Raw genomic sequence first — 27835 nt, forward strand, 5'->3', positions numbered from 1 at the left:
CCATAGAACACTATGAGCAAGGTTGACTCCGAAGCATGTTAGATAAAAAGTCAAATATGCAAAAAGTGATTTCTAATCACTGAGACAACATCTAGGTAGCATCTATGTGCTGCATATGAAGATTCATAAAGATACCATAAAAATGTATACATTTTTGGTGGTTTATATGCCTACTGGGGAACCCGCCACCTTAAAAAATGGGTAATGCGCTATTTGTCTGCCTCCTGGGTAGTGTGGAGGCTTATGACTTATGTCCAAAAATATTAAAAAAATTTCGTTTCTCGAGCAACGTTATGCCGGGTAGTACAGCTAGTTGTTAATATAACCAGATCTACGGTTATGCTACCGTAATACTAATATATTGCACCTTACTTTTACAAACTCGAGTTTGTAAATATAACTCAAGTTGAGCACACGGAACGTGAGGCACTGTAAGGCGCCATACTGAACCAGATGGGTGTTGAATCGGCAACAACTCAACTGTTTTTCTATAGCTTAAAACAGCAATTGATGAAACTGCTTTAAAAAGCTGAAAATTGAATCTTTAAGTGGTTGGCGAAGCTGGATGATTTCTGGTGCATTATATTGCAATATATTATATATTCTGGTGCAATATTGAGCATCATCTAGGCTGATTAGCAAATTAACCATCAAAAGGCTGCTGCTTACGCATCATTTGTGAATCTTTTGTCTGTATCTTTTTATCAGAGCTTTCATGGAAGAGCGTAACGAAACATTTTGTTTATCGTGGCATCTGGGCACTACTCGGAGCTACAAAAATGCCTAAAATCTGACTTCTCTATTTATAGATGGAAAAGAGCAGCTGACACTTGGGCCAGTGGTGTGAGTTTGAGCACAGTCATGGTTTATTGTCACATTAAATATAAGCCCAACAAAGCTACGAGTCCATATCTAGCACCTGTTTGATTGTGTCAGTCATACAAGAGAGTCTTGGTCAATCATTCGTAAATAATATATACTTAAAAATAGCACCATCGAAATGTATAAAATCTGAAAAAGTATCTGGATAAAGCATATGGCACGGTAAGCTTTACAGTCGTGAGATGTAACATATGACATGCTGCAACAGGTGCCAGTTGGGTTAACGTGGGCCACTAGAGTACAGGTATGAAACTCAAAAATAACAACCCACTTGTCTAGTAGCTAGGTTACTGACATCGGCACTTGACACAGCAGTCTGAACGTAACAGAGACCATGCCATATCCTCCACATACTACACACATGTGCAATATATCTAACTAATGCTCCAGGAAGTATGTACAAAAATCACCACTATTGCTTTGTAGAGGTCAATTGAATTATTAAATCAGCCAAGTGAAGGCCAGCAAATATAATATATATTAATACAAAGGTACATTAATAACTTCTTTCAAACTAAAGTTCTATAATGTGGATTCTCTTGTTTTCCATTTCTTACTTGTGCGCATCAATGCTACGTTTACTGATGGTCTGATCTATTTATAGCGCATGGCATGACTAAGTCTCTTTATGAGAAGCAGACCTCGCCGATCTGCACGCCGAAGGCTTTGTCAGACGAGCCGACATCACCAGGTGCAATGTCTACTATGGGTAAGTGTGATGCTGTCTTAGTGCTTATCTCAATCACTGTCTCGGCTTCACTCGACTTAGCGTACTACAAGTACAACATGAGTCATTGATGTCTAACTGGCTGGGAGTAGAGATCAGTTGGCCATTTGTGAGTGATGTAAAGCTACTGGTAGACCATTCATAAAGTAAATTATGTTGAAGTTCTTTGTTGACCCCAATACATTTATCATGGATTGGTAATTATAACACACGAACGATGGCTATGCCCTTTGTAGTATACAAAGTAGACTTTGTATCATACTTAATATATGCTTAACACCCACCACGGACTTGCTATACACTTACCAACTTATTGATGACAAGATAACTGTCCATGTACATTTATTATTATTTTTCAATTTCTCGTATTGATTAATGATGTGTTTACTTAACAAATTACAAATTATATTGTGACAATTTTTTTTATCCAGTTTATACCCTACACGACTCTCAAGCATTTGTTTGAAGGTCTGAGAAAACTCCTAAGAGATGCCTGATAGGCACAAATCTTTCCTGCGTGATGGACACAGACAATGCTTACAAGATGGCTAGCATATCTTGAGACACTAGAGCAATTTAATACAAATATGAGTCAACAAATATAATCCACAATGTTTTTACTCAAGCATTGAGACTCTATTGCTCCCTAACGTTATACAACATGATCTCAATACTTCCAACTATCAATTATTATCCTATAAGTTACACAGCCAATAGTTTAGGAGTTGTGCACACAACAGTGAAAGCAACTACACTTGCATATTTTTAAATGTACTACTGTACTGATGATAGAATTTTGGCTTATAAGCTCTCGTCCAGTTTACATGCGTAATGTTCAATTTAATGTCGAGATCAACGCTGAATTTTGTTTCAGTAAACATTCCTAATGAGATTCTCGGAATACGCGACAACGTAATTTTGAAATTAAATAGTTCCATTCTTTCACATCAAGTCAGTTGAGGCTGATGTCAGTGTAAACAAGCCTATCTGCATATCATGAAATGTGTACAGATGATATGAGAAATTATCTAATTACATCAATAGCTTCAAAAGAACGCGAAAAACAATGATGTCATCATAAATGTTTACCCAATGACAGTGAAATAATGAGGTTATATCACCACAAAGGCGATGTGGTCATGACCCAAGTATTTTAATGTACACGCAGATGCTGGCCATGGCCAGCAGAAGTGAACACCCCACCATACAGCTATATTAAAATACTACAATACTTATTGTTGTGCGATTGGATTATTTATTAACTTTCTAGCCCGAGATTCAACGAAACCTGCAAAGGAATGAAAGAGTCAAAAGAAAATTCTCACCTTGCAGTCATCCTGAAGAACAGTATATTTAAACCTGCTATTGCTAGCTTTGTATTCTTTATCTCCGGCTGTATATAATATGACTGATTTGTTCTTCTTGCCCCATGCATCCTCAACGGCAACGGAGTTCTTACACCTGAAGAAGCCAACAATTCCTTATAAGGAAGTCAGCAAGTACAAGAGACTACACAACCTACTGCTAGTCATTTAAACAACTGATTATTGGACATAGGTGAAGGAATGACTTTTTGACCCTCAACAGTACCTGTAGGTGAGGGTCTGAGTTGCTGTCTCAGAGTGGATTCTCAGATATGCCAGTTGCGTAGCTTCTGCTTCATATTCAAACTGCAGACAACCATAGAGTATGCATAGAATAGTCATAGATGCAAACAGATGTCAAAAGAAGGTAGAAAACAAAGCTGTGATTAAGTCTAAACCAAAATAAAGTCATTGTCAAAACAACTAACTGCGAGAGAGTCATACCTAGAATATTCAGAGGTTATCTCCAGGGTATCGATAGGTTATCCACAGAGTAAAATACAACAATCATAGAATATTCATAGTATATTGATAGATTATTCCCATACAATAGAAATAACAACCATAGAGTACACATGATAACTCCATAAAGTATGTTCGTAACTAAAGGGTAAATGTCCAGGTGGTACAGTAACTGTGCAATGCTTGTCAACTACCTTTCACCGCTAGAGACGCACTAACCGGAGATTCTGGTTAATGCGCCTTAGCGATGAAAGAAAAAGCCACAGAATAGCCGCACCCTTATATAAGCCGCATGGCTCAAATCATCAGAAAAAAGTAGCGGCTAATAGTCCAAAAAGTACGGTATGCATGCAAGATACACACTACATGTATAAATAAAGCAATATACATATGCCAGTAAAACTGCTGCACGTGTATTTGTATAAGTATAAAATTACCTGCTGTGTGCCCATATACTTAGCGACAAATTGGTGTTTGTCAGCACCAGTAGGCAGGTATGACTTCGTGTCATACTCAGCAGTCTTGGCATTAACACATGTGCTTCTTCGCTCCTTTCGGCAGTAGACTTGAAGGGCATTCAGCAGCGAGCCACCATCAGGGTCAACCTAAGTTCAAGTTAAAATATTTTACAAGAGACAAGCGAAAATACAACAATATATTGAAGAATGGTTTAAGAATGTATAATACACTAAACAATGAAAAGACAACGACATGAATATGATTGCAATGCATTGTTGCTATTTATTAATTTACCTGTTGGTATTAATTATATAATTCAAAAGTTTTTTTTAAATAAACAATATCATTGTTTTTCTAACTTGTTCAAAACTAAACGATCATGTCTGTAAGGTGCCAGTTTGCACTTTTAATAGTGCTTTAATACGGATTGTCCAACACACTATATAGGATGTAAAATCCAACCAAATACTTGAATCTTCACCTAATGTCTCTCAAAGCACTGTAGTTTCAACATTGATTGTGAACAGACCTAAGGTGAAAGCTAAAAACAAAATTATAGTACAAAAATATAGATAATAGCCAAAGAAGCTAAGTAGTTTGAACTGTACTTAGTCTATGTTAGAGTAGGTTATGACCTCTCCACTATCCGTCTGCTGCATCATAAAGCAGCAACAAAAATCTATCGCTTATGACTTTATTGGTTTAATTCTGTTTTTATGTATAATTAAGTTTTTTCTACTCAGTTTTAAAATTTATAGTACATCTGTTTAATGGCATGTGTAAAAAACGTGAAATATTTATTAAGAAATTATTATTTTTTTGGGTTATTGAACAGATTAAATGACTTACAGTGTAATCTTAACATTTGATCCAACCTGCTACAATTTTAACAAATGAACTTGTGCGTATGTTTGTCCTTAAATAACAAACCCTGATAGAGCTCATTCACTCCGGTCTATCCAAGGAATAAACCCAGCCAATGAGCCATAACTCACCCAGTAGGTTCCACTCTTGAGGTCTGGATTCTCTGTGAAGAGTTCTCGGCAGTCCCTGGCAGGGCTGTCCTTGCTACCGTCTCGTACTTTCAGCTCTATAGAAGAGTAGAAGAGTTGAACCAAACATAATTGCTACTCAAAAACTACTTTGCAATGTCAGCTGTTTCCTGAATTACAGGGACTAAAAACCATATGAAAGAACTACTTGAAATGACATGGTTTGTCACTAAACTAACTTTCTAAAAAAGACTGTCTGTCCAAGACCTACATGTAGATCTGGGTTTATGCACAATTTCTCTTTGCTCTAACTGATGATGGAAAGTTGACTCTTCTGAAGAGATGTGCGCAATTAGCTGACACCGTTCCAAGAACAGTAGAACTGAAACCTTACTTCAACATTAGATACTACAAGAGTTACACCTCCTAACTGTGGTGTCTGGTACATCAATCACCTCCCGTACAGCAACAACACTGCTAACAAAGTCTCGTCCAAACATATTCAAGATGCTGAGCAAGAGTTGACAACTCACTGTTATACATGGCATTGAATTCATCGTTGGCAGTGGCATCATCTCCTTGGTAGCCCTTGTTGGCTCCACTCATCATCATTGTCATCGGGTAACCTGTAAGATATGTCAACAGTGATCAGCTAAAGGTGATGCAAAACAATCCAAAGGTGACATAAAAGACCTTGTGATAGGAGAGTGGAATGAATTAGAGCCTCATTTGCCAACATAGCAACCAATTGATAGGCCTGCCTTTTACGACTATCAGTGGTCTTGGTAATTTACTACTATAGATTATCAAAATGCTAAATCTGGAACATACATTTTAATAATAACTTTATCTTTGTGATTACTATATGATAAAAAAAGCTTCATAAACTCAAATTAAAAACAAAAACGATAAAAAGTTGTATTTCTAAAATAATTGGATAAAAGGATGCAGTCGCAGCTACTTTTCAGGTTGACATATTTTGTCATTCCTCCATTCAGCTTTAGTATAAATTAACACGAGATAACTATAACAAGATATAATTATTTGTTTATATAAATGGACTTAGACTTTGTGTATGTTTTATAATCAGTCACAATGCTGTACTAAATTATGACATGTGCTGATATCCATTATGAATGAGTATGCAAAGGTTTAACAAATGTCCACGTGTCTGAATTTAGTTCTAACTACAAATATAAGTATTGCAAATGAAATATAAACCAACTTCAAAACTGTTCTGTTGGATCCAAGTCTACATCTATGCTACCGTTAATCTGATTAACATACCAAAGACAGGTGCAAGTCCGGGTGCTCCAGGTGGACCGGAAGGTCCAGGGTTACCCATTTCACCGTCCCTTCCACTTGGGCCCTAGAAAGAATCAAAGACCACAGGCTAAAATAACCAATAACTTGAACAATAAAAAATTACTCCTATCAATTTTATCAATAATTAATACATAAAACTTTTACTATAATAGGAGTCGCGTTTGAAGCTACGCCTAAAGTGTTAAGAAAAAAATAATGCCTTGCACAAGATTTGAACTTGCATATTTGGCTTAGCAGCTAGGGACACTATTAAGAGTGCCAGTCAACCACCTTGCAGCATGTAGGTGTAATTATGCAGATACTTGTTGCATATAAGGCAGGCGCAGGAGACTGCTAGAGTGCTAATACTGTATAACATGAACAAAGCTTGTAGGACATTTATTTTCAAAATTTATTCAATAAATAAGTTTTAAAATTTTCTCGGACACTTTGACGTTTTAAAACCTTTTGTAAATTACTTTCCAATTTGTATTTAATTTTCAGAGTTTCCAATCATATGGGAATAATATTTTGTTTTCGTAATTTAGGTTTTCTGGGCAAACCTTCAAACTCGGGCAGCTCTGACATTAATGTTACTTTGTCACTATGAAGACAGACGCTGGCATCAAACAGAATAGAAAAGTTCCTTTTTAATGTTGACCAATTCTGTTATCATGTGAGTCAATGACTATGAATAGGTAAGGTTTTTATAAAAGATTCGTGGTAGATGCAATTGTCAACCGTAGGTCTGTCATCTCTGTTATCTCACACACGCCGACAGCCGCGTGCGTTCGGCTGGTTCTACTACGAGTTTGATTAACTTAGCCCAAGATCTTAAAAGAGATAGTTTCTACATAGAGATCCCCCTAAACTAGAAATCTTAAAATAATCAACAGCAATATATTATTTTACAAAGAAATCAATAACCTGGTCAGGTTATCAAAAGAACAGTTTTTCCATTTTGAGCCAATCACAACTCCAACTGCAAAAAAGTGTTTATCTTATAGCAAGAAGTAAACTTTACCTTTTCACCGTCATTTCCGGGTGGTCCCATTGCTCCCATGTGTCCTGGTGCACCAACCATACCCTGAGCACCTTCCTTTCCTTTCAAACCAGGTGGTCCTGAGACACCAACGGGTCCAATATCACCAGCTACACCATCAATTCCGGGAGCACCAGGGAAGCCTTGAGGTCCCATACTTCCAGTGACACCTAAAAGGGCAGTCAGCAACATCAAACCTTCTTCCAAATAGCCAATGACTCAAACTCACTGACTCATCCAGTCACCGATTCGACCACCCATACACTTGCCGATTCGAACATTCATTCATTAGACCACTAGCGAATTCAGCAGAATTGACCATGCAAACTTTATTAAAAGAATTAGGCTTACCCTTAGCTCCTTGCTCTCCAGTGACACCCTTTGGTCCCTGGGGTCCCTGTGGTCCGCTGGGCCCTCGTGGTCCAGCTGGTCCAGAAATTCCAGTGTTACCCTGTTCTCCCTGCGGTCCCTCAGCTCCCTGCAGAGAGTAATGAGCCAGGCTATTTTACAAACTTCATAAAAAAGACAGAGTAGCAATCGATCCTTCAAGAATATCAAACGCATGATGACCGAAAAAGGTTTACGAAAGCTTACCTGGTCTCCCTTGTCACCTTGGGCTCCCTCGGGTCCTTGTGGTCCGGGTAGACCAACTGGTCCCATAGGTCCTGGTGGTCCTTGGTCTCCTTGGTCACCGGGTCGGCCATCGGTACCAGCAGCTCCAGGATATCCATCTCTGCATGAGACGGAATAAAATACAGACACTTATAGGATATAACATAAGCTATAAGAATTCTATATCGTTATTATAAGTAGCACAGGCTAGCTGATACTAGAATTCTTGGCTTGTCAGCTATTGGTATTAAAAAGATTCATAGATGTTAGAGCTCCATAGAGCGATGAGCAAACTGTTGTGCTACAGACAGTATTAACTTGAACACTCGTGAACTTCCATTTTGAATGTGATGATTAATACACAAATGTTATAACTTTCTTGAGTTCTTCTCCCTAATCATCATTACTAGAATGTATTTTACGAATTTTTATTAAAATTTGGTTTTTATGAAATTTTTTGTAATGTTTTAAATTGTTTGTTTGTACCTCTGCATTCAAATAATTGCTAGAAACCATGCTTATTTTTAGAAAAAAACAGTGCTCACCGGCCATCAGAGCCAGGCTCTCCAGTTACACCTCGCATTCCGGTGGGTCCAGGCATACCAGTTGGTCCAGTGCTTCCCTTCTTGCCATCCTTACCATCCTGTCCGGGCTCACCAGTCTGTCCTTGCACTCCTACAGCCACACAGATGGTGATCAGTTGAGAAAGTCTCAGTAGTAAAACCTTGTAGACAATCTACTTTCAATAAACACCCTTTTGAAAATATCCAACACAGCGTGTCATGTGGTGACAGGTAAAAATATACGTAATGTATAATAAGAATAAAGATTTTAAAATTATAAAAAAAACAGCTGAAAAAACAGATGAAATGACAATCATTATGTTTTTTGTCATGTAACAAAAATGGTGTAATATGATTTTTGTCATGTAACAAAAATGGTGTAACATGATTTTTGGCATGTAACAAAAATGGTGTAACGTGATTTTTGGCATGTAACAAAAAACATTGTTTTGTTGATGATTCTCTATGCCAATAAACAGTTACACATACATAGATTTATATATACATAGAGTTATACATACATATATATATTACCCTTATAGACAACCATAACAAAACTGAAAATTCAAGAGAATATTCAACATACCGACTGGGCCAGCAGCACCATTCTTTCCAGGGTATCCTATTTTACCGGGTGCACCATTGGGTCCAGTAGGTCCAACTGGTCCAGGAGGTCCTTGTTCACCATCCACTCCTTGTGCTCCCTAACCAATGCAAAACACACTGAGTGACTAAATTGTATCACAAATAAGAGAGTGGAAAATACATAACACAAATAAAACTGACTTGCTGCCCACCAATAACATTTGTGACTTTAACAATGGTTAAGTAATTTTTAGCTCTTTCTCTCATGTTAGAGAACTTTACTTAATATGTATTATAGTATAATATGTACCAATGCTTGCGCTAGCACAAACTATTATCAACCATCAGGTATAGATAGATAAATAGATGGATGGATAGATAGATGGGTAGATAGATAGATAAATAGATAGACTAGCTGTGCTACCCGGGTAATAGAAAAGTCTTTGGACAGAAAATTGATTTGTATTTAACATAGAACAACATTTGCCATTCTAACTATCAAACTAAATATCATGAGAAAAGCGTTTTGTCTTATAAACAATGAGAAGTAGTGAGAGTTTTTGCTATTGGCCTGTGCGCTATTAGCCAGTCCGTTTAATAATGTGAGCGAACAGCTTCTCGTGACGTTATGCTATGACCCGCGTCATAGCATAACGTCATACGCAAAGCAGTTAGGTATTTGCTCTCATATAATGACTTATATTGGCTAGCTAGCAATTCGATTTCTGTAGTCTAGTGGGTGGGGTGTCAGATTGGTGGACGGCAGGGTCCGAGATGGAATCTTCTTCAATATGGAAACTTTATTCCAAAATTTTAAGATTGCCGGACAATCAATCTTACAAATACACATACGACGACAAACTTTTAGCTCGCAAGCAGTACGGGCGTCTAGATTTTGATGATGCAAAAGCAAGCTAACATTTACTCAATCTACTGGGCTAATATTTGGATAGCACAGGCTCATCTCATGGAAGAATCACATCCTAATCATCTTTACTATAATAAGAGTTCGTCTCCATCCATCCGAAGCGTTGCTAACAGCATTAGGAAAATGAGAGCACAGCACCGGAATCAACCCCGATATTCGGATTCCCATGCAAGCTCACTACCATCTGCGTTCAACCTCTCAACCTCAATCCTCTCAACCTTCTTGCTGCACATGGGAATAACTGTGTGCATAGCTATTACACATAATGATCCCTTACAGTGCACAGGACTGCCAGCGTATTAAGTAAAATAAAAACTGGCAGTTTCTGCCCAGCTTTTGGTCAGAGAACAACACCTACTCGTAAAGTAATTTTGAGGGAAGTAATCAGTAGATGTTTGGCGCTTACCTGTTTACCCTCGGGTCCACGACGACCCTCCAGTCCCATCTCTCCTCTAATACCAGGAGGACCTCTGTTACCAGGAATTCCTCTTGGGCCAGCAGGTCCAACATCACCTGCGTAAAGGGTCATACATTTGTGAATCGAAGAAACACCATGTGTGATTATTATGAGAGGAGCTAGTAAACACCAAACTGCCAGGGCACTACTTTAAATAAAAAGTAGTGCCAAATACTCAAACATATTCACAATATATAAATTCAAGAAACGAGAAGTGTGCACATTAGGAGGAGGTCTGAGTTCAAAGCCCAATTTTGGCAGAATCTTTTTTGGATTTCATAAAAAGAGTACAAATTTAAAGCCTCTGCATCTATATACATAAATCTATCTTTGTTTGTCATCTGTAGTTTGTAGGCCCAGTTATAGCGATAGAGTAAAAGGAATGAAAACTTCGCTTCGCACTGAATTGGAACTCCGAACCTCTAGTTCTCCAAACAGACAAGCTAACCACTAAGTCACCCAGCCTACTTGCAATCCAATGGATTAATTATGCACATACTTATTACACCTGGTAATCTTGAATGGGCGATTAGTTAAAATACCTACGCTTCAGACTTAAACTAATTTACTAAAAGAAAATTTTTACTAGCAGGAGAATACATGTCCAGAGTTCCAAAAATTCTATAAATATATGTATATATAGCATAAACTTAATTAAATATATAGCACACACAGAAATAAGCAAACACCTTCATTTAGAAGTTAGATGGCAAGTAAATGTTGCTTTTTGCACACAAAAAATTTTATCACACGTGAATGCCAGACATTCATCTAGTCAAGGATAATATAATATTATTATAATATAAGAATATAATATCTTGGACTGCAGCATTACAAATTAGTTACCTAGATTAAAAAAGAAAATAAATTTTATTATGTGCTGACAACTCCCAATTTGGAATCAAATAACAATCCACACAACATTCGACACCCGAATAATTCGATAACATGTAATCATCAAAAAAAGTTTACTGTTTGTTTAGTTATAATTTGTCCACAGGCTATGCGAGTTCTAAAGGCTATCTGAATGTCTCACAAGGCTAATCAAACATTGTATAAATATCACCATACATGTAGTTACAACAGGTGTTTTTAGTTTTACCACATGCTAGCCACGAACAAGCTCGTATGAAATACATGTACAAATAGAAAAGATCTACAAGCAAAGCTATCCAGAGAAGAATATTTTATACTCACAGTAAGTAACCATTAAAAAGTGGAGCTACAGCACTTACCAGGTGGTCCATTTGGACCTGAAGGTCCATCCTCTCCCGTGAAACCATCAACACCTGTCTCTCCAACTCGACCTGGGGCGCCAACAGGGCCAGGAGCACCCATCTCTCCCTTAGGTCCACGCTCGCCATTGAAACCGGGGTCTCCAGCTCGTCCTGTGTAAATATAAAAAGGCTGTAGCAGTCTGAAAAGACATACTAGCTGCTTGAGCTTTATTCAAGGACTGAATTGACTAAATTTAACAAAACCTGCCAAGTAGTGTGTGTGTCATAGAACTACTCATGCTAATCAATTGATGCTACAAAAATAGCTCTTTCATCAAAGCTTGTACAAATGTTACTCGATGTTATCTGAAAGTACAGCCATTTTTCTATGATTTGCAATTGTTGCTGATGTTTAAAGTGATCTGACTGCCAGGATGTTTCATGATTAAAATTGACAAAAACTTAATCACGGTTAAAACACTCAGAAAAAATACATACAAAATACATGTCACTAGTTGCTATTATTGCTGTAGTTGATATTGGCTATTGTGTCCAAGCTGTATCGTTATGCACCTATATTCTGTCGGTCTCTTTACAACTATACAAGTCATCATCGCACTTTTGCTTGAGCTGAGCGTTGTTACCGCGATCATGTTTTGTCAATTTTGATATCTTGAAACATCCTGGCAGTCAGATCACCTCAAGCATAAAAAAACAATCGCAAATGATAAAAAATACTGATACCGTGCGATAAAATCTACTAAAATTTTGTGTAATCTCATTTTTAACAGCAGCCTTTGAACTGAATACTATGTCACAAGAGTTTTCATAAAACTATCAAAGTTTTACAAGAAAATCAGACTCAAGGGCAGTTCTCTAGATTCAAGGGAAATATTTCGCACTCACCGCGGTCTCCACGTTCTCCAGTCTCGCCTCGAGCTCCCTTCATACCAGCAGGTCCTTCATCTCCAACGGGGCCAATAGGACCTCCAGGTCCCCTTTCTCCTTGGAAGCCAGCTGGGCCAGGTGGTCCTACTGGGCCGGGCTCACCAAGAGCACCATTGGGTCCAGGTGCGCCATCTTCACCTTGGAATCCATTCTCACCAGGTGAACCTAAAAGAACAGATACATGTACCATCTGACTGAGAAATGATGAGAGAGCAAATCTTAGTTAAAAGGCGTTGACAGCAGTATGCAAATTTTGTTTTTGCTTCAAAATACAGAAGTTATATTTGTTGTTTGATTCATAAAATTATTATCATACTTATTTTAATACATTTTATTGTGTTTCCTTTTCTTATATTTAATTTTTAAAATGATTATGTTCATCATTAAACAAAATGTGATTTTTAGGGCAAAATATTATTATTACATCTAATTTTTTATATTCTATTATTAGTAATATACTTATAATCAAATCCATTTCAGCCAGAAAATCAGCGTAATACTCACCAGGATTTCCAGGCTCTCCTTGAATGCCAGTAGCACCAACATCTCCAGGCTCACCATCCTGTCCATCCCTGCCAGGAATTCCCTTTGGTCCTTCTTGACCCCTAAGACCAGGAGCACCAACGGGTCCATCTCGTCCTGTGATCATTGTATTCACACCATAATCACCGTAACCATGTTATTATCAACCAAATATAAATAGGCTATCATGAGTGTTATTTCCGTTTTTTATTTTCCCTTTTTCCCTATTTCTGTCATAAATATAAATACACTGCAACAAATACAAACAAGCAGTCATAAATATACATTTTGTAGAAGCCGCTTGCTATAAGAATATAAAAGGAAACTTGAGATCTGATTTAAGGCAGTCAATCATTTTAAACAAACTTTCCCTAGTTTCACTTTCAGCGTTCACTTTCACTTTCCACTTTTACAAAATGAGCCTGTTAATAAAAGGAGAAAAATACAAAGGAGCTGCTAGCTCCAATTCACCTCACAAAAAAGCAGTCCAATGCAAGCAGCTTCTTACAGTGAACAAGCATTCCTGATTATCTAGACAATTATGCACAAAATACATACATAAAAAACATGCGCAAAGTGTATCTAATATAGATTAAATAATTGAGTTACTCATAGAGATTCCTTAAGATAACTAAATTAATAAGCAAGCAAATGGGCTAAAATTTACGAACCGGTTTCGCCAGGAAGGCCAACAGTTCCAGGGGCTCCTTGTGGTCCTCTTTCTCCGGGAACACCATTATTACCAGGCATACCAGTCAGGCCATTAATACCAAGCATTCCTGGCTCACCATTGGCACCATCTTCTCCACGATTTCCCTTAGGTCCAAGGACACCTTTAGCTCCCCTTAATAAACATTTGATAGCTTGATTGTACAGCATAATCAATTTCAACAACACATATGAGCTCAAGCTAGCTAATAGTCTTGGAACCTAAGAACTAATGCTGAACTTAAGATTTTGACTAAAGAGCAAATTTGAATCCCCTATTGCACAGATGTATGAGGTTGCAATAAAAAAGTTTACTTGACTACTATGACCTAGAAACACCCTGACTAAAACAAATGACCTGAGCTAGATATGAATCAATGCTGCGTACATTAACGCTGACTAGAAGGTAACAAGCATCAAAGGTCAAGATCTGCTCTCTCCCTTGGCTGATAACACGTGAACAAAATCATTTCTTATAATTTATAACCTTACAAAAACTGAATTTAATAATGCTAGTAGAAACCGGTATTTTTACTTCATTTATATTCTTCTGAGTCAAACAAACAATATTTTCACAGATTTTATCAGTTATGTTGCTCAGGTATGAACTCAAGTAATTACCGATTGGTAAAACTGTCAATTTTAATCCATACTTAAAAGATGCGCTAGTTTTACAATTTTTTCCTTTTTTTAGCTGAGCTCATGCATGCAAAACTCGTTCGTAGAATGTGATTCTATAACGCTACAGTCATACCATGACAAATGAACTTCATGCGATCTGGGTCTGAGCTCGTATGTCAATTTGCTTGCATCTCAAGGCACTATTTCCAATATACAATATTCGAGTACAAATTAATTCGTTAGCAGACTAGGAAAAACCACCTAAACAGGATTTTTAGTTAAAAAATGTGTTTAATTGTTGTAATTAAGTATATGCGCTAAAGAAATAAAAACTATTTATTTAGTTACGATTATCTGCAATAAAATATAACATCACTATGAACATTACTTTAAGGAGTTTTTACCTTCGAGACAAACGTTGTGGATAATGGTGGTCCGAGAGAGGCTTTAGAGCAATGTGTTTAGTACGCTAAACTATTGTGACTACATAATAGACACTTTGAATTTAACATGAATTAATTTAGCTTACTAAACAAACACTCGATGCTAACTTTTAATCTTTTACTAAACTTATTCTAATTTTGTCATCTTATTTTTTGAGTATCCGTTTCAGTTAGCCGCGCTTTGCCTCGCATGCAACATAACTTTTTGCCAACTTAAAAAAAAATTTCAACCTGTTTCTAAGAGAAACACCGAGGGATGCTCTTCTTGAAAGCGGCTTCTCACATACTTGGCTATATAGTAGCCATCGACAACTTCTCACATACTTTGCTATATAGTAGCCATCGTCAACTGGTTCGTACGCTCCCATCTCCAAGATTACTCGTATTTCAAGAATGAAAATTGCAAGGAAAGTCAGCTCGTATCTCGAGTTTCTCGCATGCTGGGACACTCGTATGTAGAGGTATGCCTGTATATATTTTATATATACAGTGCATAGGTTATAGTGCGCAAGGTTATAAAGGTGATGCTCACCTGTTTCCTTGAATACCAGGGTTTCCTGGAGTTCCGGGAAGACCTCGGAGACCCTGAGGTCCAATAGAGCCTCTCTCTCCTACAGGTCCATCAGGTCCAGGTCTACCAGCATCTCCCTGAACACCAGGCAGTCCTCGATCTCCTCTCAAGCCACGTGGTCCCTAAACAGAGCAGAATAACCAATATTATTCAAAATCGCTTATTCATAATCATACCTTTTTGACCTCCTGAATTAAAAACAAAAAAATTCGAAATTTAAACAATTCAGAGATTTGAATAGTAGAAAAACTAACACAATCTAGGTTTTGTATAATCAACCGATTTAACAAAAAATACATTCTATCTCAGCTCCATGTGCGTTGAGAGACAAACCTGAGGTCCAGAAGAACCATCTTCGCCATCACGTCCAGAAGGTCCAGTTGGTCCAGCTTCGCCAGGCTCTCCTATATAATAACTCTACAGGTTAATAATCCATACACAAACCCTAACGAGTTCACTCACACAAACACAGGCAATGATAAACACTGCCAAAACATATGTTTGCCCAATAAACCACTGACCAACGTCTCCTTGAGGTCCACGCTCTCCTTGAGCACCAGTTGCTCCATCTTGTCCAGCGGGTCCAGGATTACCTACAGGTCCAGGATCTCCGGTTGAACCTTGAGGACCATCAGCTCCATTGGTTCCAACAACACCTAAAAATACATTCAAATGGAGATCCTATTGACCAATTGAATGCGCAACATATATTGCATGTTTATCCAAAACCCCTAAAGGTTGTTGGCAGCTATCTGATAGAGAAAGGTCTAAGGATTAGACTGCAAAATAAGGTTGACCCAATGAACATTGACCTCTGTATTTCTAGCCTAGTTTTAAGAACAACAGCTTGCTGGAACTGACAGATACCTTACATGTTGTTAACAGTTAAACCGGGAAATTAATAGTTACATATAATTCTCTGGTTTTACTTCAGCGAGCATATGATGTGATCATAGTTACCTGGAGCCCCGACTGCACCATCATCTCCGGGTCGACCGGGACGACCAGGCATACCCCTAGTTCCTCTATCTCCCTGAGGTCCTCTGGCTCCAGATTTGCCAACATCTCCTCTCAAACCTATTATTCAGAAAGCAAGCTTATAGCTGCCACAAAAGCTGACAGACAATAAAAAGCTGTGATAGAGTCAAACTGGAAAATAGCAAAATAAATATAGCTCCAAGGATTGCTTTTACAAAATTGAAAAAACCGGAAAAAAATTTAATATTCAAAGTTACTGAATCAATAATAAATAAACGTGCTAAGAGCTTGTAATGAAATCTTAAGATCAAATCATAGTTACAAAAATCATAGTGTACCTGTCTTTCCATCTGCTCCAGTAAGCCCAGGAAGACCTGGCTCTCCAGACTCTCCAGGGGCGCCATTAAATCCTGGCTCGCCCTAAAATACAAAACCAGAGTTTTACCTAAAGGTACAAAAGTTACGTTTTACAAACGTATCTTATTGTTCTTTTGTAAAGGGTTGACAATAAAGAAACCTACACGGAAGCCTTGAACTCCTTGTGGTCCGGATGGTCCGGGACTACCGGGCTCACCTCGAGGTCCGGGATCACCAGTGTTACCTGTAGCGCCATTTTGTCCAGGGACACCAACCTCACCAGTAGGTCCCATAGGGCCCTGGGGTCCTGCAATATTAACATGGATATCCTTCTGAGCTGCATGGAATACCAAAGAAAACTTAGTTCAAAGGTTTAGTTTGAGCAATAGAATGAACATGCACCTCCCCACTACAGACTAACCTTGGCTTCCTGTCAACCATCTATAGAATGGTTAGCATGATTCTATGGAGTTAACTATCCATAGAACTATAAATGTTTTATTGATAGTTACTCTATCGAAAGATAGCTCTATAGACAGTGAGCCTTATAGATGAATTGCTCTATGGATGTATCTCAATGAACAAAAACCCTTATAGCTTCACATAGCCTCACTTTCAATAGAGCGATAATAAAATAACAAATAAAAATAGTTGATTTTATGGATATTTACCATAAGGTCCAGGAACTCCTCTCTCTCCTGGTGCACCAGGTGCACCTGCATCACCAGCTGGTCCCGGTGGTCCAGGCATACCTTGAGCTCCGGGTACACCGACAATTCCTGGAAGTCCATCTGTACCAGCTTTGCCAGGCTTACCTAAAAAATGATATATGTAGGTCTTGTTTAAGTTGAAAGTAAAATAAGTTGCAAATTACATTGGAATCTTAAACAATGTTCATTAAGTATCTACAAGTCTAGCTTTGATTAGATGAAAATGTGTATCAATACGTACCATCTTCACCATCTCGACCATTCTCTCCAGGTGGTCCCATCTCTCCTGGTCTACCATCAGAGCCAGGTGGCCCAGGCTCTCCTCTCTCGCCATCCTCTCCAGGTTGTCCAACTGGTCCTTTGTCACCACTAACACCAGGCATACCGGGGGTTCCAGGGGGTCCCATAGGGCCTATGAAATATTGCTCATAGATTATACAGCTACAAATTTATAAAACGATTTTATGTTTTGGTGTCTTTTATTTGAATATAAAAGTACCTTGTTGTCCTTGAGAACCGGGAGGACCATCATCACCGGGGATACCAGGGGCACCAATAGCTCCAACAGACCCTCTTTCTCCCAACTCTCCAGGAGCGCCGACAGGACCAGGAGATCCTGGTGCACCCTAGTGAAAGCAAAAGCAATGACTAGCAATAGATTAACAACAACTGAAATCACAGTGACTCAAGATATATCTGCGAGTTAGCAGAGAATCAGTTGGGATCAGCAAAAAAAGGAAGTCTCCTTGGTGATGGTAACCGTTCTGTGGGCAACTCTTACTATTTACTGATGCTTTCTCTTTACTGAAACTACATGTATATAGATGGATACACGATGTCTATGCATAATCTATGTATATAAAGTCGTATTCCTAAATATGATATCATAAGGCAAGTTCACACTTGAGCCTACAAGAAGCATAAGTTCAAAATATGTTTAAGCTGACCGTCAATTATGCGAGCAGTTTTATGAGAAACAGACAGTAGCAATCTACCTGCGGGCCAGTGTCTCCAGGCTCTCCAGATGCACCAGTATCTCCCTTTAATCCAGGAGCACCAGTAGGTCCTCTGTGTCCCTTCAGGCCAGGCATACCGGGTATTCCTGCTGGGCCGCGCTCTCCTTGTACACCAGGTGCACCTTCAAGTACATAAGCAGTTCAATAGAATTCATGCTTTTAACTGAAATAAACTAAATAGCTCTACATGAAACGTTGAGAGTTGTGCCACTTTACATGTAATGTTGAGAGTTGCATCACTCTACATGTTATGTTGGGAGTTGTTGCCACTCTACATGTAATGCTGAGCATTGTGCTAAAAAAGTCAAACTAATCCAAGAATAAAGATTTATGGAGAAAATAGATGAAAAATATAATTTAACTGGCTATTACAATGTCATTTTTTCCTATGATTGCTGCTGAGAATCATGAGGCCCTGTAACACCCTCTATAACAGGCAAGATTAAATAGCAAATATCGATCCAATCCGCAATAGTAATCATTTGTTCAAGTTCGATTTTTAGTTTTTATTTTTATGTGAGTTTTTTAAATTAAGCTTTCAGACATAGGTTATATACTATTTTGCTTTTTTCAAATTTTTTATTCGCTATGTACATGTAAATCTCTTTTCGCCATATTGGTTAAAAATTGATAATTTTTTTATAAAAATACACAAATTATGGCAAAACGTAAAAGTATATAGTTGGTAGTATGACCAGATAGTGGATCTTTAATATTCTAGAAAGGATCATCTCATTCGCATTGAATTAATCTGACTACATAAAACAAAACCAACAAAAAAAACAAACAATTTGAAATACATCCACACAACGAACCAACACTAGGCAATAAAACTTGAAACTAAAGTTGTCTGCTCTTGGATTGTCACTACTAAATGCAGCTCGCTCGAATTTGAAAAGTCACTTTGTTTATTTTAAATAAGTCATGAGCAATATTCTTACAAACTGTCTAGTTCTTGGATTATGTGTTGACCAGGTTACTTGCTATGTTACACTTGATAGTGAATACTATAAATTTTCTTATCTTGAAGAATTAATCATAGTACTGACAGCTTTAAAAATCTTTATGTGCTGACGTATGGATGATCATTTCGCAATCACAGCTGAATATTGTGTCAAGGTGAGAGTTGATCACAGTCTAAAGGAAACACCAGCAGTCACGTGAAGTGACAACCTGAATCAGACTGTCACTTCACCTGACTTAGGCTGTCACTGTACCGGACTTAGACTGCCATGGTACTGACTTAAACTGTGATAGCACCTGCCTACAACTGTTAGCACCCAATTATGACTATTATAGCAACTGACTTGAATAGAGAGCAATGAAGATTAAATAAAAGTGCTCAAAATGAACAGATTGAGGCAGCTTTCCTTATTCTCTTACCAATGGGTCCTGCATCACCATCCCTTCCAGCCTCACCGGTTCTGCCAGGGTTACCAACAGGTCCTTGTGGTCCTCGCTCTCCCGCCAAACCCATTGGACCAGGTGGTCCTTCGGGTCCTTGGGGTCCAGGAAATCCTGCAGCACCAACTGCGCCTTGTGGTCCAGGTGGACCTCTAGGGCCTTGTGGTCCCTAAAGTGAGTTGAAATAACACCACAATCTACCACATATCCACAACCAATTGAACGGTCTCTACGTATTGTTGAGGTATGAATTACCGAACACGAGTGAACAGTTTAGATGAAAGAATGATGTCATTTGTAATCAATGAATGACCATAACAGAAACTTTGAAAAGTAAAGATAGTGCCATTGACATGCTTCTTCATACAAGCCATTTGCCATGCAACAGATAGACAGAGAGACAGATAGAGATAACCAAAATGACTACATCCACAGAAGCAGCAAAGAGAGCATTCGCCTGGCTACCATCTAGACTACACTAAGGGAAAACAAATCTAGCCTCAGAATCTGGAATATTAGGCTAATCTAGATTGCGGGTGTTACGCATGACACCCTCGGATCGACTAGCTAGACAGAGTAGAGTTTGGTGGTGGCTCTAGAGGATCAGTCTACTCACAGGCACCTGGGGCAGTGCGAAGCTCAACTGGCCTTGACCTGCACCACCAGGAGTAGGCGGCTTTATGTTGTAGACTCTCGTATTAGCTTCGGCGATATTTCTTGTCAGAGCTGGTCTTTGAGCCGGTCGAACGTACTCACTTTGAGACATGGCTGCACTCTCCAAGGTTATGCTCTGAATAATCGGACTCTCCAAAGCAGCGGTCTCCAAGGCTACGCTCTCTAAGGCGGCGTTCTTCACAGCCGTGCTTTCCACAACTGTGCTTACATATTTGTCCGAGTCGGTTGAATCCTCACGAACGTTCACCAAGATTTCAGACTCTGCACTAACTGATGGTAACTTGGGCAAGGAAAGCCTGTTGTCAGCTGGAGAAAGTGCCTTGATTGCGAACCCATCCGAAATAAGCTGAGAGAACAACTCCTTGTCGTAGAACACTTGCCCATCAAACACCATCTCGTCTGCTCCTCCTCGTACTAGCTCAAACCCACTATTTAGCAATGCCCTCAATGACCCCACATCAAAGCCGAGCCTGACCAGACGATCAATTTCTTCACTGGCGGTAGTCGGGGGCGGCAACTCATACTCTTCAACATCATTAAATATAATACCGTATCCAAGGCTAAGCACCCTCCTCAGTGGCTCTACATTAAAATCTCTTTCGTCCAGAAGTTGAAGATCTCGTTCGGTAATAAGACCATTCATTGAGCTCTCACTAGGAGGTCCCTTAGATAAGGTGAAACCAGCGCTTGTCATCATCTGTAACTCGTCCTTTGAGACGCCAGCAGCTCGAATGAGCCACACATCAGCAAGGCTCAGACCCTCTGGCTGAATCTCCATCAATTCACTGAAATGGTCAGACTCGATCGGCGCAAAAGCGAGGCCCGGTCTAATCCTTGCAGCGACTTTAACTGGGTCAAACAATGGATCATTAAATTCTGGTGAATCTTTCATTTGTTTGAGGATGGACAACTCTTGGTTTCCCGGTTCAGTGTGTGACTCATTGCCGGCCTGGACACGAGGGATGGAAGTTAACAGAATGCATCTATTTTGACATAAACGTTGCAAGGGGTCACTCGGGGCCAAAATAATTTGAGGGTAGCAAACACAAAGTCCAAGCTAGGAAATTGGCACAGACAGATAGAGAGAGCCAAATAAATTCTTTCAAGGAATTTTGGGACATGGCAAAGGATTCAAGGATAAGGTAGGTGCACACAAGTCTCAGATGGAGACGAGCAATACTTACAGTAGATGTTTGAACAGAGATAGCCGCATTTATCAAATTGGCACCATCAGGTCCTTTCTAAGAAGCAAGCAAACCCGTAACCATTATCTCACTAAAACCCCGACATGGAAAAGTTGCCTAAAGGCTAAATTGTTAGTAATTTCAGCTTGCATGCTTCAAGGAGAAATGTGAGAAACATAATCAGAAGGTAACAAGAAAGATCTACCAACCGAATGCAGAGAAAGAAAAGAAAGCGGAGCGAGACTAGCAGCCCTAACAAGGGCAGGCAACTCCTACAAGGATAGACAGAGCCAAAGACAGAAAGAGCGGCGAGAACTAAATACATACTGGCATCATAAACATCTGTGGAGAATAGGCTGAGGCAGGCTGATTGAAGCCTTTGTCTCCTTGATTTCCATACTGCTATCCAAGAACACATGGAACACAGACTATACAAGGGTTACATAGCAAGGAGTTGTTATCATGTGGTATGGTGAGGTAAGTGACACATCTATGAAATTCTAAACATGTAGAGGTAGGTTTTTGACTTGGCAAAACAAACAGAGGGTAGATGTCACCAGTACTTCCATTTTATATTAAAAGAGCTCAACATTTATACTGACAAAACATCATTTCAAACAAATAAATCAACACCACGACAAATAGTGAAATTTCTTGGTAACTGTTTGGTAAATGGATTGCAAGCACATCAGAAACAAAATGTTCATTATTATCTATCTAAAGCATGAAATTCCCATTCTATTTTATGTTAACCATAACAAAGAAAAGACAACTTTTTATGTCATCAAGTTCATCTTGTCATTAGCTGTCAACATTTCTTTAATATTTTTCCAAAGAAATCTGCTAAAAGGCACTCGATGAATGTCATTCGTTTTCCTAACACCACAAAAGAAGGAAAACTCCTATACAAGACTGCACTGAAAGGCTTTTTTGAAACTATTAAAAACTCTTTTCAAATTAGGTGTTAAGCACAATACTCAATTTTGTTCTTAAAGGCAGTTGCTCTACAAACACAATTTTCAAACAAACACTTCTGAAATAGTTTTAAAGTCAGTAAAAGAAAGTCAGAAACCCCCCACCAAGTGCACATCTAGTGGAAATAAAACTCTTGAACATCCTGTAATATGTTGGTAGAAGAACACACAAAAGAATTAGCCAGTAAACATTGGGTAGATATAAAGAACACAGTTTAATTAGTTCAAAGGGTCATGCAGAAGATATTGTAAACATGTATTGTTAGTAGTAAGGGTGTGAAGATGAAAATTTTGTGAGTGCTTCTCACAGAGAAGATAAATCCCAAAACATCTAATTTCCTATAATGCAGCAAATCATTAATGAACCATTGAAACAAAATTCTGGGCTTATTATTACAACTGAAGCTACAGAAAGGGAGACCAACTTAAAAAAAATATCAATCCTCACTATAACAGCCAAGTTGTAAAGACATGAAATATTTTGTGATTGTTGGATTAGCTCTGAGCAGTTTTGTTCTAGAAAATTCTTTAGGTTTTCGTTAATGTAGTTGCGCGTAAAATACGTATGACGTTGATGAGAATGATTATTGAAGTCAATGATTTCTTTTTGCAATGTGAATTTTTTAGGTATGGCTAAAGACCAATAATGTTTTGCTTCAAAATGCCTTACGACGAGTTATGCCGTTTTCACTCGAAACCTCATACCAACTAGAATGTCAGAAGCTGGAAAAACTTGAAAGAATTTTACACTGTAGCTGGGCTATATGGCTATCAATGAATAAAGGTGAGAATATAAAGGTATAGACAACGATACCAGTTGAAGTTCTCTCTCTTACCTGACCTGTAAAAAGAAACAATCACAGGCATCAACCCATGAGCAGTACATTAATGTAACATAGTAACATAGTGGTGGAGTGAAGAGGAGCTCTCTTAGGTGACGACGTATAAATAGCTGCTATCAAAATGTATTGCCCTTGTGTATGAAAATTGAGTTTTTGTGAAAGACCGCTGCATAAAAATCCTTGAAGGCCTAAGTATGGCTAGCAGCCTTCATGGGTAATTATGTAGCATGTAGCTGGAATATCCTACAGTTATGTCACCTGTCTGTAGAGGCCTGCAGTTGTTAAAATTGATACCTTTGGAAAAAAAGAGTTTATTTTACACACAGGTTTTTTGAAGTCATAGACAATGAAAGGAAATAATGTTTACAATAAATATAAGTAGTATAAATAAAAACCTAAAACCGAAAAATTGAAAAGACGTACCGATAGAGTTAAGTTCAATTGGATGTATCAACTGAATGAATTGTTTCAAATATAAACTTGAAGTGCAATATCAACTTCACATTACTTAAGGACATTGAAAGTACTTTAAATAAATGTTCATCGTAGAGTTTAAGCAATTGTTCTCTCAAAATTTAGTCAAAGAGGGCATAGAGTTGAAAGCAGATGCTGCAGAGATGTAAAGGAGGGCAGGTAGCGGAGTGAAGCGGTGCAACAATGGACATGTGTTAGAGATTAGAGAAGGGAGGCAGCACCGCTGTCGCTAGCCTTAGCAGTAGCATGGGAAGTATCACTAATCAAACCAGTATGTCATTTAATTAACCTGCAGACAAAAAATGTCTGCGTACAATAAGGTGGGATACTGTAAGCTATTTCCTATAGGCATATCAAGTTTCATAGCCGCGCTAACATAAGGTCAAGATGATCTAATTAGGGGTGAGAAGAGATGCGGTTCGTAACAATTGCTGTCACATCACAGGCTAGTTATGTAAAATTTCCTGCTCGTTCCAGTACAAAATTTGATCATGTTAAATAAACTAAAAACACTTTCAGTTAGCGTAAAACTGATTCTAGTATATGAAAGACAGTACTGCAAATGCAATGTAAATCCTTTAGGAAACCCCTGTTCAGCAATACTACAAAAAACTGTGTACTCGGCATCGCGTTTCCTTCTAAAACCTGAAAAAGTGTGCTGAATTATAAAAAATCGGTCAATTGTGCAGGAAAACAAATGGCTCACTTTAACTACAAGTATATTTTCTAAAAGAGAAAATTTTCCCATAAACTAGAGTTTTATGAAATATATTTATTGTTCATTCTATAACAACATACTGAATAGCTGGTTTTTGTTTAAAATAGAATTCCCAAAGCTGAATCAGATCTAAGAAAGGCTAAAATTCTAAAACCTTCTGGTTTGGCATTTCACAGAATTTTTAAATATGTTTCTTAGAACATTATTAAGAACATTGATGCTATTGCCGGTATTCACATTATGAGCATATGAAAAATCAAAAAGGGAACTCTTCTAAATATTACAAAAATGTTGGGAAATTTTATTAGCATTACATTACATATTACAATAAATACAGTTTAAAAATTTTTATTTATCACCTTCAAAAAAATTTATTATATTAAACTAAAGACAAAGCCATGTTTTGAAGTAAATGAGAAAAGCTGATGTAACATACCATGTACTGTTGAAGCCGCAAGAGCTACGACGAGCACTGCGCTCATGAGCCGAGACTCCATGATGAGTGAGTTGGCACGCCTCACACCAATTCAGTCTATATAGGCAAGAATCCCAGGCTAGACAGAGAGAATTTGGACTGATGACTCCAGGTAACACGAACTCTTCAGAACTTGTTCCTATAAAAAGGATTTTGGGTTACTCATTTTAAGCAGTGCAGGCAGCGCTGAATAATAATAACAATAACAAGAGATGATAAGCGCTGCCTGCGGGTAAACATCAAAAACTATGAAGTATAATGAAAGCTATTCTGATCACTAATTTGTGTGGAAGCATACAGACAGCCACCCTGTCTAGAGAACAGTGATGACCTTAGTGTAAAACCAGAAGCTGCAGGACGGTGCTGTTGAAAACAGTTCACATTATTTTGCTGTGTTGAATTTAGCAGTACTCGCAGTGTATTATATATAGACAATGTCACAGAATAGTACTACAACATCTCAACAAGCCTAACACTATAAATAAAATTCTCAGTACATATTTAAAAACATTGCTCAAGAACAAAGATAATAGAAATAAAAATTATACTATAATTGGACTATGTTTGTCACATCTTAGCAAGCATAAAGATAATATACATTATCTTATTGATAACATTTACTCCTTACTGTTTTATAAGCAAAAAAATGAGAAAGCAAGAACAATTAAAAAAGCATGGAAATGAGTTTTTCCTTTTTGAAAAAATGAACAAAGCATGGACGGGTGACTTTATAAAATTGTAAAAAAACATAGATGAGTAACTTTTTAAAAATCAAAACTGTTAATAAATATCTAAAATATTCAGCGAGTGAGAGAACAGACTAAGTTAAAATATCCTAGGAGCAGGAGCTCAGACTGAAAATTAAAAGAGCTCAGTGAATAAAAAATAGAAATGATCAGGCTCTGACTAGAGAAGGCAGATAGGCTATGTGATGATGTAACCACTCACCCAGCTCACTCAGTCTGACTCTGTCTCTATTAGATGACAATATTTCCTTTGCAAGCACCTGCAAGCACTGACACTCATCTGTCATTCACGGGAAGGAAAGAGGAGTGTCTAATGTACAAAACTGACCAATCAGAGGCAAGATATAGGCAAATCGCACTGACTGTGGAATGTCTTGTGTGTAATGGGAAACAGAGAAAGCTGTTACATGAGTGCTAATGATTTGTGGGGCCAGTGGTGTAGCCAGGTCTTTCAGGCATCTAGTCATTTGTAAAAGTATGCTGTCACCTAGTATAATTTAGTAGTTTTAAATATAATGAGCAGCAATTTGTCTTAAAAAAGGACAATGCAAAAACTAGGTATCCTTACAATGCTCCAAATTTTCTCTATTTTTTCTTATTTACTAGTTTTTAAGAGCAATACTCTGATTGTTGTTATGTTAAGCAGTATGCATGTAAATACTTTCTACGGAATGCTATTTTGAGAAATGAACAATTAAAATGCCAAAATGCACGAATTTAGGAAAAAGGGCAATAAAAAGGCTAAAGATTTGAGAAAACTTCAAAAAATAGGGCACAAAGGCTTGAGTAAAAAATTAACACCAATTAATATTCGCTAAAGTCACAGTGAGTGAAAGTGATTATTAGGATTAAAATTTGAACTTGCAAGCACCGCAATAATAACACAAAAAAGAAATTTAAAAAGTAAAATGATACATTTTGTTACGTATTTTTAGGTCGAGTATATTGGGCTTACTGCATCCCAAAGTTGAAGTATATGAAGAGTTATAGGGGGCTCTAAACTGTTGTACACAACTATAAGTCTGACCAAGGAGCCAGTATTTCTGCTCTTTACTTAGGAAAATAAACATAAACAGATGAGTACTTCTATGAAATAGTCAGGTATATGATTACTGAATCTATGAACTGAAGCGATATTATCATATTACTAAAATTATTTCAGTGAAGATCCATTTTTAGCTTTTCTATCCGTACCTGAAATAACCCAACCAGACCAGACATTGGTTTAGTCAAGGGTCTGTTGTAGTCAACAATGGTAAGAACTCTGTTAAGACTTGAAAGAGACTTCTCTAGATGATGCTCTCCGTCTCAGCAAAGTTTAGGATGAAAATATCTGAGAAAGGGCATCAGTCTGGGTGCTCACATACGTTATACATGTATGATAATTCAGTAGTTAACTAAGTGACTTAAATTCGGCCTCAACTCTACCTGCAGGCAGCAAATTTTCGGAGGCCCTAGCTGCCACCAGCAACAAAGTTTCCGGTAATTGGGTCGCTACCTGTTATTGTTAGGCAGACACTCCTTAAAAATCTCAAGTAAAAACTATGCCTGATAAAACTATCTATACATGTATACATATACATACATATATATATATATATATATATATATATCTTAGCTAAGATTTAGCAAATAAAACTGAGTTAATATGACCAGATGATCTAACAGTCTAATAAGATGGTTACCTACATCAGAAAAGCTAACATTAATGCCTGGTTTACTGTGTCACTTCAAACCCAGGTGTATGTTTTCATGATAAATAGTATAGCTTAAATATTCTTCTTCAGTTAGAGCCAGCTTTTAAAGCTTTCAAACATTAAAAATATTGAAGATAAAAAAACTGTCACCAAAGGAGCTTTATAAACAGTTGGTGG

At 37.9% G+C, this 27835-nt stretch overlaps 1 protein-coding gene across 1 annotated transcript; it reads right to left on the reverse strand.

Annotated features, from left to right (window-relative positions):
- Positions 1 to 844: 844 nt before the first annotated feature.
- LOC137398227 (collagen alpha-2(I) chain-like) lies at positions 845 to 26248 on the reverse strand. The gene is made up of 35 exons (XM_068084334.1): positions 26164 to 26248; positions 25184 to 25354; positions 23543 to 23547; positions 22060 to 22134; positions 21942 to 22004; positions 21733 to 21789; positions 20490 to 21497; positions 19853 to 20042; positions 18449 to 18591; positions 17953 to 18079; positions 17695 to 17865; positions 17415 to 17558; positions 16908 to 17050; positions 16725 to 16806; positions 16369 to 16485; positions 15930 to 16064; positions 15742 to 15812; positions 15370 to 15530; positions 13737 to 13909; positions 13048 to 13182; positions 12502 to 12708; positions 11614 to 11766; positions 10328 to 10434; positions 8995 to 9112; positions 8391 to 8520; positions 7828 to 7966; positions 7585 to 7711; positions 7216 to 7403; positions 6174 to 6255; positions 5420 to 5512; positions 4890 to 4984; positions 3873 to 4040; positions 3200 to 3279; positions 2935 to 3070; positions 845 to 1655 (listed from the first exon to the last, which is right to left on the reverse strand). Exons 1-35 carry the CDS (start codon positions 26246 to 26248, stop codon positions 1509 to 1511), a joined length of 5226 nt encoding a protein of 1741 aa, XP_067940435.1. The 3' UTR covers positions 845 to 1508.
- Between the last annotated feature and the right edge of the window lie 1587 nt (positions 26249 to 27835).

The sequence above is a fragment of the Watersipora subatra genome, chromosome 6, assembly GCF_963576615.1.
Source record: "Watersipora subatra chromosome 6, tzWatSuba1.1, whole genome shotgun sequence".
Lineage (NCBI taxonomy): Eukaryota > Metazoa > Bryozoa > Gymnolaemata > Cheilostomatida > Watersiporidae > Watersipora > Watersipora subatra.